Source organism: Adiantum capillus-veneris, chromosome 20 (assembly GCF_014529385.1).
Source record: "Adiantum capillus-veneris isolate H3 chromosome 20, ASM1452938v2, whole genome shotgun sequence".
Classification (NCBI taxonomy): Eukaryota; Viridiplantae; Streptophyta; class Polypodiopsida; order Polypodiales; family Pteridaceae; genus Adiantum; species Adiantum capillus-veneris.
This window is the reverse complement of record NC_140950.1, coordinates 109,218,918-109,230,383: the sequence shown is the minus strand read 5'-3', so window position 1 is coordinate 109,230,383 and position 11,466 is coordinate 109,218,918. Positions and strand designations below refer to the sequence as shown.

Below are 11,466 nucleotides of genomic sequence, written 5' to 3'. Positions count from 1 at the left end.
CCAAGGGGGGCTTGTGTGTGCCTACAGCCTTTGTGTCTAGGGGAGTCTTGTGAATTGTGTGCTTCACCCTAGTGTGTTTTGAGGGGAGGATTGTGTGAGTGATATGCAACCAAAACCCACATAGGGGAGGATTGTTGGGATCCGAGTTTTGTTGCATCTCTTATGTGAACAGTCTCTTCCACCTAGAAAAGCCTTATGTGTCAAGCCATGTGAAAAGCCTCTTGTAACCTTTGTAAAGAGAAAGCCATTTGTATTGTGCATTGGCAGCCACCTTTTGTGCTTATGTGTCAAAGGCTGCCTATTTCCAAAAGCCTATATAGAGGTAGGTTCTATGAATAATATTAAGCTTTATCATTTGCAAGTATAGTCTATATTGTATTGTGCAATAGTTTCTCTTTCAAGCTCTACACTAACCTCTCCAAGCATGCTTATGCCATGAATGGCACACTAACACATCCACCTTAACCCTACGTTCTGTAGCCACTTCCCACTCCATCTCATTGTCGCTACATCTCTGTTCCGCCACAGTTTCATGAGTTTGAAGCACTCCAAAGTGTACTTTGATCGCATACGTGGCTATCTTCGTGGGTGCATGAAGGAGACGCATGTTACAAAAGACACACACAAGGTCTGCGGGACAAGCAAGACTTAAGTGCTTTCTGTGCTTTGAGTGCACAAAGTCACAAGAAGACCAATTGCGCTCACAGCTACCACTGGATGCCGCGATCGAAAGCACCCTAGTGGCCACGTGTTGTAACTCAACTACGTCTCCTACATATTCTTTCCACCATATTGGGCCTGAAATATTTTTTACGCTATTAAGAACCCAAGGATCTCCAAAAGTTCCTTCTCTATTGGCATAATCCACCCTCTGTTGGAATGCATCCATGCCATTGTTGTTTGGCAACAACTACAAGCAGACGTTTCTAAAGTCTCTCATCACCTGTTTGTTGGAGGCTTGTCCGTTCATCTGAAACTTTGGATCAAAGACAAATGCAGTACCATGCAATGGTGTGTGCATTTGAGCCCATCATTTTTCCACAAGATGCACGATCTGTGATCCCTCTCTTGCACTGTAGTAGTTGTATTTTTTGGTTTGACGCAACGCCTCAGACATGATCCAATAAACCTTACCAATGAAAAATTTATCTGTGTTGACAACCCTTAGTACTTCCACATAGGGCTTACTAACCCCAACAAGTTTGTCAATGTTTCGCCAAAAGAGAGGAGATTGCACCAAGGACACACGTTTTTGAGCTGCTTTGCGATGGCTTGGATACTTACTGAGCCAAGCCTTTCAACGATGATCTGCAACAGTTTCTGTAAGAGCCGCTCGTACTTCAATGAGAATATTCAAAACATAGTATGACGTAGCAAACCGTGTGGCATAGAAAATTTTAAGTGCTTTTTTGGTAGACTTGGAGCGAAATAAAGCATATGTAAACTGATGTTCACGCATAAACTTGACTATGTGATTGGCGTCAATAAGAACCTATTTTATGAATGATAATCTGCCCATATCCTTTAGGAGTAAATTTAGGGTATGAGCTGCACATCCAATCCATGTAATTTTTGAGTACTTTTCCACAATGGCTAAACCCGCTTCTTTCTAGTTGGAAGCATTATCTGTAACAATAGCTGTCACATTCTTTGGTCCACCCAGTCGAGCAATAGCTCGCTCATATACCTTTGTCAAGTAGAGAGATGTCTTTCCTTTCAATGAGGTATCAATGGCCTCTAAAAACATTGCACCTTTGGGACAAATTACCATGACATTAATCAATGGTTTTTTTTTACAGTTGGTCCATCCGTCAAGGGCTATGGTACAGCCAAACGCTGGAACAAAGTCAAGCACAGTTCGCTTGAGAATCGCTTTTGTACTTCTCTTGACTTTGTCCACATACTCTGTTCGCATTTTATTATAATCAAGATAGATGAATTATTTTTTTGCATTTGACATTAGGGAATCTTTGAAAATAGGATTTCTTATGACATTAAATGGGATTCCACAAGCCATGAAGGCTTGTGTCCACTTTAGATGCAATTCGAGCATGTCCTGTTGAGTGAATGCTGCCTGTAGAGTCCTAGGCGTACCGGCTCTGCTGAATGTCCCGAGACTTGCATCTATCCCTCCCATGGCACCATTTGGAAAAGTGTAAGGACTTTGAGGTGTTCGGGTTGTTCCCATTGAACGTACTTGGTTAGCTCACATGGTCTCTTGATCTATACTCACTTATTCTATGTTGACAGATGACACACATGTCATACCCTTCTGTCTCTTAGGAAGAAGTCTTGCCTGTTTGCATCTTTGTACATACCCTGCAAAATGGACCCATATGTCGTTAGGTGGTGCTCCACATTCTTTCACATTGGGACTATTGCCGAATAAATGTTCTTTGATGCGAGTTGCCTTGCCATGCCACTTATGCCCACAATGTTTCCACAAACGAAATTGTTTTGCCACTCTCTTTTTCCTCCACATACAACCACTCTTTTCCTCGCACCATGCTTTCTGACTTCAACAAAATATATCCTACAATCAATAGATACACTATGATTATAATTTTTCACCGTAATAGCGCAAAGAAAGATAAAAGGTTATAGATATGATTTGCTAAATTAAAATGATGAATGAATAGTGTTAAGATAATATTTTAGGAAAGATCACCAATGGATATGTCATTCCTAGCTAGTAGGAGGTAAAGAGTGTTTGCTCAAGTCAACCTAGATGAGTGATGGAGTCATCTCACATTCCACTATCTATGTCTCTTGGAGGTAGGAGCTACTGCTCAAACACAACCAATCGACTCTAAAATAATTGAGGTCTCTAATTTCTATATCAACATAGAGGTAAGAGCATGATCTCGATAACATCCATGTGACTCCTATGTACTATGCATGACTAATAATCACTAGGAGGTAAGAGCTTTCGCTCGATCACAACCTAGTGAATTCTATAGGTAATCCACCATATTCACTTAGAGGTAAGAGCATAAGCTCGATAACAACCAAGTGAATCCTACTGCATACCTTAATTAAACGTCACTTGGAAGTAAGAGAATCATCTCATAACAACCAAGAGGCACTAAGTGGACCTATTCTATGCAACCAAGTGAATCCTACTTCATACCTTAAACCTCACTTGGAAGTAAGAGAATCATCTCAAAAGAACCAAGAGACACTAAGTGGACCTATTCTATGTCTATATGGAGGTAAGAACATTTGTTCATGACAACCAAAAGATTCTACATGTATGTGTATATGTTCCAAAATGTATGAATTAACACTATATCTATGCACATATTATAGCTATGATAGATATTAACCATCAAATATCACTTTTAGTATCTATTCTAAAACAAATAGAGCTAAGAGTATAGCTTCTAATGTTTAGAATTATACATTTGCACTATAGCTAGAAAAGTATCCTTTAATGAGTAAATTATTTATTTATCTATTCTTAAACAAGTAGAGCTAAAAGTATAGTCTATACGGCTTAGAGTAATTTGTGACTATAGCAATAGACTTAAAGAATAACTTCTATTATTAAGAATTATAGGTGATTCAAATCTATATATTTATTTTATATTTAATGTAAAAACACTAAAAATAATCTTTGCTGAAAAATCAAAGATTTTTAAATTGACAACTCAACCTTTCTATGTCGGAGGTAACCTGACACTTTGGTGAAGGGAATTGTAGCTAAAATACGCAAATTTGGGCTTTATATACTGCTACTATACCGATCGAAATCATATCGATCGATTTATATTATCGATCAAAAGCCTATTGATCGATATGTAAGCAGTAAAACTTAAGAAAAAAAAAAAGCTGACGTGGCAACGAATAATACGCATGAATAAATCTTTAGAGCGTATTAGTCGATCATTATTCACGAATAAAACGAATGTCGAATAACGAATCATGCAACCCAGGGCTGCATGCTTTATGTAGCCTCCTGCACCTTTGTAGTGACCCACTTTAAAAACTTTAGAGTTGACTTTTTTAGGAGTCAGTAAGAAAAAGTCATAAGACATGGTTGAACCATAGGACATTTCCATCTTTGCAAGATTCCTCCATTAACTCACAACCACATTTGATGAATGGTCTATGTACGTTCCATAGCTGATAAGTGAAGTATTGGTCATGACCAGTGAGTGAGATAACTCCTTTTACTCCCAGTACACAACCCAGATCTTGTGAACATCTTTGGGTGTGTGTGTGAGTGAGAGAGAGAGGGAGAGAAGGAGAGAGAGAGAGATCTCAACTTATGCGTGTCATTTTTGTATCATTCCAATTTCACCAAAGGCTTCAAATCTTTGAACTAATTTGGGATTCTTTTTATAATATTGTTCTTTATTGACATTAAAAGTTTCCTAAGCTCTTGGTGTGTCCACATGTTTTCCTCCTCTTTTTCCCCTCCATAGTGCTGACAAGACAAGATGCTCGCAGGCCAACGTATCAGCAAAGAGTCTCCACCCCATCTCTCTCTCTCTCTCTCTCTCTCTCTCTCTCTCTCTCCCCCCCCCCCCCCCCCCCCCCCCAAATCCCTTGAGACCCCTCTCACACTTGCTCTTTGTAACCAAAATGGCCTTTTCATTGTTAATATATATGCAATGCACATTCTCTCCCCATTAAGATGCACGCTGAACGTAGTAATAAAATTTACAATAACATAATTTTTTGACTATTTTTATCCACTTTGCTTCCTGTTAACCCAATTTAAAACCGGTTAATCTAAACTCTCAATCACTAAGCTCTAGCAAGCCTTTTTCTAAACACTGATGGCAAAGAGTCATCTTGTTTCATAGCTTAAATGAGAGAGAGAGAGAGAGAGAGAGAGGGAGGAGGAGGAGGAGGAGGAGGAGGAGAAGAAAAAGAAGAAGAAGAAGTAGATCAAAATAAGATTACCCAATTATTAGAAATTGGATTGCTAGTTAGAGCTAGTTGGTTTCTTGAATATACATATACAAAGCTTCCTCTTTGTCCAAAGATAAGCCTCCCTTTTATACTAACATTATTATCTTTTATACCTAGAGATTCTAAATGGCCAGTGGCCATGCTCACATGTGCCTTTATAAATATAATGAAAGAATTACAACTCATAGAGAAGATCTGTCACTCTGGAATCAAGACTTACAGATAGTGTAGCTACACTAGCTCGAAAATAATAGAGCATAAATACATTAAAAATGTGGCGTTCGGTTAGGTGGGCGTCTATATGCCGAATGGCCAACCGACAAGTCGACATGGACAACAAATAACAAAATATTTGAAGATTTGAAGTAGACATTCATCTTTGACTCCCAGACATCGACGGAACCCATTTAAAAGCACCATTTTGACTTTGACCTACCACCTAGTTGACTACTACTCTTTAGGGGAGGTGTTTTTTTTATCTACTCTTAGTATTAAATTCTCTAGGAGAGACATTTGATTCTACACCCTACTATTAAATTCTCTTGGGGAGAATACTTTGTACCCTTGGGTGCTAGTTTGACACAGATAGGTAGGGTTGTTGGGGTGTGTGCCACATCTGCACCACCAACTAGGAGAAACCCCCTTTACTCTAGAAGCCTACATTTGACATCATCACTTATGTCACTAGATGCTCTCTTTACTCCTATAAAAGAAGCCCTATTTACACACTTTGTATCTAAGCATTGCCCCATTATTTGAGCCACATTTGTATCCACCATTTGCATTTAGTTGATCAATCTACTTTATGTTTTGCTACTTGTATAGTGTTAATATTTCTCTCTAACCTCTCTTCTATAACTAACATACTAATTACATCATGAACAGCTCACTACCGTTTCTATCATAGCCAATTACCTTTCACAACGAGCAAGCCTAGGAGACCTCTAGATTCCAAATCCTTCTATAGCTTGTGAACTTGAGAGGAAGGAAGTATCATAGAGGGCTTACCTACTTGAGCTCTCCCTTGTTGTAGTTGAGGAGTTTTCGAGCCTTGGGATTTGACATTCTTCTTAGTAATACCTATTACACTATTTTGGGAAACTCCTCCAATAGAGTCATGTTGAGGTCCAGGTGGGACTTTGATAAGAAAAGGCCGATAATGTTGGCGTTGAAGTTGTTGCTGCAGAAAGTGTTGGCCGGCAACAAGAGCATTGTGGATAGTATGGACGTGATCCTCGGGAGGAACCGAAGAAGAATGGGGTCTATCTCATCGTTAGAAGGATAAAACGACATGACATTTGACAAAAGGAGGAAGGTATAGTGAGGGAGAAAATTTGTGAGATCCCACGCATTATTAGAAGGGGAGGGAAGTGGGTGAAAAGACAGAGGGTGTGGGAAGCCTAGTTAAGCCAACTTGGCCTTGACACAAGGGTAGGTAGGGAGGGACGAAGCTGGGAAACCCTGGGCCATAGCTAAACCTTAGGCTTCACCCTCGGAGAGTCAAGAAACATTCACAGGAAGAGAACACAATGGTTGCATTTACCCTTGCGGAGTTGGGACGTGGTCACAGATGCATAGTTATCCATAACGATAACTAATACACAACTAGGCCTTTTGTTAATTGTTGCGTGAAAAATAAAAATCATGAGTGGTCACACAAGGTGAAGTTCTGCAACAGATCAACGCTTGGAGGTGGAGGATGTGCCGAGTAGGGCTTGTTGAGATAGAGTGAGCGCGTGCAATTGCTGGTTGCCTACTAGCGACTCTGGCCCCAACACCTGCACGACTAGAATCACCACAACCCTCCACGTTGCAGATTGCAAGCATTTAGCGACTGTGAACAACGAGCTCCTTAAAAGCATGGGCCGGTTACAAGCGCAACTATGCGGAAATCACCATAGTTGCAAATCCGAGTGCTTAGTACTACTAAGCCTCGCAACTATGCATTGCATGATTGTGAGGCACCGAAAAGTAACTAACAAGGTCGTCTAAACTAGACGAGGGCACTGCCCATAGTAGCACAATAAAAAAATAAATCCTACACAAGACTGAGGAGCTTGGTGACAAGACGGTTTGACAGAGGAGAAGAGTTGCAGTACGCGAGAAGTCACCACTGCTGGTCACTTATACTTCACACGCCCAAATTCTACCTCGTTGACCCCATAATTAGTTAATTCCTTCCATGCAAGCCACACAAAAAAAACACCCTCACACGCCAGTTTTTCATTGGCCAAAGCCCCTATACAAATTTCCTCCCCTTAGACCTTGCCTTAACAGCAGTGCCAATAACTATGCCTTGTGCGACGATTGCCTTGGATGTGATTGGACGTGTCACTCCTCCTAGTTGAGTGTCCAAATATGTAAAAGTGCCCTCAAGCTTTCTATGGTGTCCAGCGCTCCGACTCAAGCGGCAGCCTACCAGGCTACCAAGTTCCCGAATCCCAACTTCCAAGTTCCCACAAGTGTGACAGGTCCCACTAGTAACTTCACAAAAAAGTCGTTAGGAGTAGCGATGCTAGTATGCTGGCGAGCTAACAAGGGTTCCACTTGGCAGTCTGCGAAGAAGGGGGGCGCAGTTTCTCGAAGGGCCCATTGATCTACAGCCTCCGGGGGTGGGGGGGCAGGGAGGGGGAGAGAGAGAGAGAGAGAGAGAGAGAGAGAGAGAGAATAGATGGTAGGGTACATGATGAACATTGTAGCGCTAGCATATCTAGCCTCTTGCCTCGCAGGCCTGGTGATAGTGGTTCCCCCGGACTCCCTTAATGATGCCCATCACCAGCATCCTGCGCACAGCTATGAAGGCCCCGGCCACCTTCTTCACTCTGCAAAAGAGGCAGCCAAACACGCTGCCCAACATGTTTTATGCGACCAGCCGCCATGCCCGCCCACCACCCTCGACATCCTCAAGGATAGCGTCCACCATGGCTACCAAAAGACAGGTACATTTCTCCTCCTCTTCTTGCCTTCTCTTTTGCCTGTTGCTCCTTGTTAGCACTCTGTATGAAGTTCTTATGGTGATTGCCCCCCTCCTCTCAGCGAAATCCTTGGAGGGCGCGAAGGACTTCGCGAGCTACCGCATTGAAGCTGCCAAAGAGTCCACCGAAGATGCTTACGACCATGCCAAGGTTAGAGTGCATGACTCCGCTGAGAGAGCTAAGCATGGAATGCATGAGGCTATTGAGAAAGCAAAGTTGGGCATGCATGATGCGGTTGAGACAGCTAAGCATGGTGTGCATGCTACAGCAGACAAGGCTGCGTCTCTCATAAATGGGAAAGATAGAGAGAAAGAGCCGGACCCTGAATCATACATTATGCCTGGCGTGGAAAAAACAATGGAGGCATTGAAGCAGACATTTGAGGAAGGGAGACATGAGATTTTCACACTCATCAAGGACTCATCTGCCATGGATGCTTTGAAGAGAAAAGCAGACCAGGTTTCTGGTTACGTACCGAGTGGCAGGCACGTTGAAGACGGCATCAAGGGTGTGAAGGGGACGATAAGAGGAGTGCAGGATAAGGCGTCTCACTTGCTTGATTGTGCATCTGGCATGGCTCATTGTGCTCGAGATAAAGCTGGCAATTTGATAGGTGAGGTAAAAGAGAAATTCACATTGCATGCACACCCAAAGGAAGACGGTGATGGTTTAGAAATGAAAGTCCACGAGATTTGCAGCATGTATGGAGTTGATCGAGGAAAGCAGGAAGGATGCAGACAACTCGTAGACACGAATGCTGTCCGTGAAAGCTATGGCTATCTCATGGAAAGTGCAATTAGGGCTGTAGATGGTGCTAAGGAAATTTTTGAGAAAGCAATTGCAGGAAAGGGCTCAGAATGGAAGGAGAAATACATGTATTTAGTAGAGTCAGCCAAAGGTGCTCTTGAGGGTGCAAAGGATGTGTTCCAAAGGGTGGTGACAACCATGGAGTATGATATGATGCAGAGGCAAAAGGAAGCTCATGATCATGCAAAAACCAGCCTAAGAGAGGTGCTGACCAAGAAGACGTCTCGACTTAAAGCAGTGGCAGCTCATACAAAACAGCGCCTATCCATGACAATGTCCTCACTTGTGCGCACCTTCTACCTTGCGTCATTTTCTGTCGCATTTGGTGTCAGTCTTTGGACTACATTCGGGGCGGGTTACCTCCTCTCGCGTGCTCTCCCACGCCAACAGTTAGCTCTTGTGCAGAGCAAGCTTTTCCCTGTGTATCTACGTGTGCTCAAAGGCTGTTTGCTAGTTTGTGCCGTTTGCCATACAGCGCTTCACCCGTGGCTGTCGGCTAAGTGGTGGGAACACTTGCAGAGTTGGAATTTCTTACTTTCTCTTGTGGTTTCACTTTGCAACATGTTTCTGCTAGAGCCAAAGGTCACAAAGGTACATCGTTTGCAACTTCTCATTTTCGTGCGTGTCGGTGTGCACACACTCTTGAGGCACATAAAGGCATACACTTTCCAATTTAGGTCTATCATGGTTATGATTGCAGCATGGAAATTCAATCAATTTTGCACCAATGTTTCTTTCCATGATTGCTCAGGTTATGTTTGAGAAGCTCAGAATTGAAAGGGAAGAGGGCCGCGGTCAGAGTGGAGATAGTACCGATGGAGATGGGTCGACACTCGGTAGTTCAACCTCTGTTGACACAAAGCTGAGGGCCCTTCATCAAGCTGCCTCTTTTGCAAATTTGGTGATTATTGCTGGGCTAACATGGCATTTGTGGTACCTAGCCCATAGGCTAGTGATGTAACATGTAACATATGGTCTTAACTCAAGGTAGTACACTTTATGTACAATACAAAGTTAATGTTTCTTTAGATACACAATAGGAAAAGTGGTTAGGTATGCGAGTTTAACGTCGAAGATGCTGGGTTCTGCCTCTTTTCTTATTAGGTGTACTGACTTTTCTTTAGTAGGGTTATTGACATGGGTATCACCGATTACCTGTGGTATGTTTTTCACCTTTGCCTTGCCCAACACCCAAAAAAGTGAATTTGGAGAATACTAATCACCCATAATCACTAGATTTCAGATTCATCTCCATAAAATGACTTCAATCGTGCAGAGTATTTTTTGTCTAGTACGGAGTTGTGGGACATTTGAATTGTCCATGTTTTACGGTTGACAACGGCTCTATGCAAATGTCATTTTAATACCATCATCGATGCCCTCCATGGCAGGAATCTTGTATGTCTACACAAGGTCCATCACTCATATAAGACTTTCTCCTTGAGTTATAACCCCCTCTCCCGAAATCGATGATGCAGAAGCGTAGAGCAGTGGGGAAAATAAGAGAGAGAGAGAGAGAGAGAGAGAGAGAGAGAGAGAGAGAGAGTTGAATCAACCAACCTTGGCAATGAGTTAATGGTAATACAATGGGGGTTAGGTCAGCTTATATAGCCACCTCAATAAATTTTCCTACCCAAACTTTGATAAATAAGTGAAATAAATACTTGAAAGTCAAAATAAATAATGGGATCACATTGGAGTTCACTTGAGGTGCTAACACTCTCTATGTAGGTCCTAGTGGACATAAAAAGTGAGACCAAGTCAATGAAGAAGCTACCATAGGCACCTGAGTAGTACGTTTACTATCGAATACACCTCGGATTTGCTACCCTCACTTTTTACATTGGAAGAATGCCATCTTGAGCATCGGTTGCCTTGTAAAAGGTGAACCATAGGTCACACTACGCCCAAGGATCCCCATTCGTGGACTCTAAACACATTAGGTTAAAAATACTCCCAAGGTAATGAACTTTGAAACACATCATGTCCATGATCCGACCAACAACAATGGATTGGTGCACTCATCCATAGTGTTTTAGATACACGTGATTGGTTCCTTGCCAGATGCATGTACCTTGAACTTTGACCCACGGATTCAAACACTGGTAACTTACACCAGGGTCCAAATTATTTATAGGGAGCATTCCCCTCTCTGTTTGCAACTCACAAGCCTCTCTCTCACTGGAGCTAGTGGCGACAAGTGCCTCATGACTAGAAATCTTGAATCGTGGCCATTGTGGTCGTCACCACGTGCTCCATGCCAAATCCTCCTCTATCAATTCTAGAAAGTCAGCTTGTTTTGCAGATGCTCTCCTTTATTCCCGGACCCATTCTTCCCCCCTCCACGTCAGCCACCCTTTCCACATATGCACGTCCACGTAGGCGCTTTGGGTCCACTGCCTCGCCTCTTTCCATCCCCAGCCCCTACCTGCACTGCAGTAGAGACACCGCAACTGCTTGCCTGGAGAGAGACAGAGACAGAGAGAGCCACCCGGCTCCCTCTTCAAACCTGTCTCCTCGTCCTAGACCTGTAACGTAGACACACACACACACACACACACACACACACACACACACACACACACACACACACACACACACACAGAGAGAGAGAGAGAGAGAGAGCCTTCTTGCCTCCGCCTCAGTCCTTCCCTCTTCTCCTCTGCCGTCTTTCCTCCTGCCTTGGTCCTACTCTCTCTCACTTGCCCTCTTTCCGTGCTGCTCCTCCCTCCTTACGCCCTTTGAATCCCCCCTTTGCACCCTC

At 42.9% G+C, this 11,466-nt stretch overlaps 1 protein-coding gene and 1 pseudogene across 1 annotated transcript; one reads left to right on the top strand and one right to left on the bottom strand.

Moving 5' to 3' along the window:
* Positions 1-280: 280 nt before the first annotated feature.
* Positions 281-2,482, bottom strand: LOC147433070 (uncharacterized; annotated as a pseudogene).
* Positions 2,483-6,313: 3,831 nt separating this feature from the next.
* Positions 6,314-9,758, top strand: LOC147433069 (uncharacterized). The gene is made up of 3 exons (XM_086492789.1): positions 6,314-7,859; positions 7,957-9,293; positions 9,454-9,758. The coding sequence occupies exons 1-3, from the start codon at positions 7,592-7,594 to the stop codon at positions 9,661-9,663; spliced, it is 1,815 nt and encodes a 604-aa protein (XP_086348915.1). The 5' UTR covers positions 6,314-7,591; the 3' UTR covers positions 9,664-9,758.
* Positions 9,759-11,466: the final 1,708 nt, after the last annotated feature.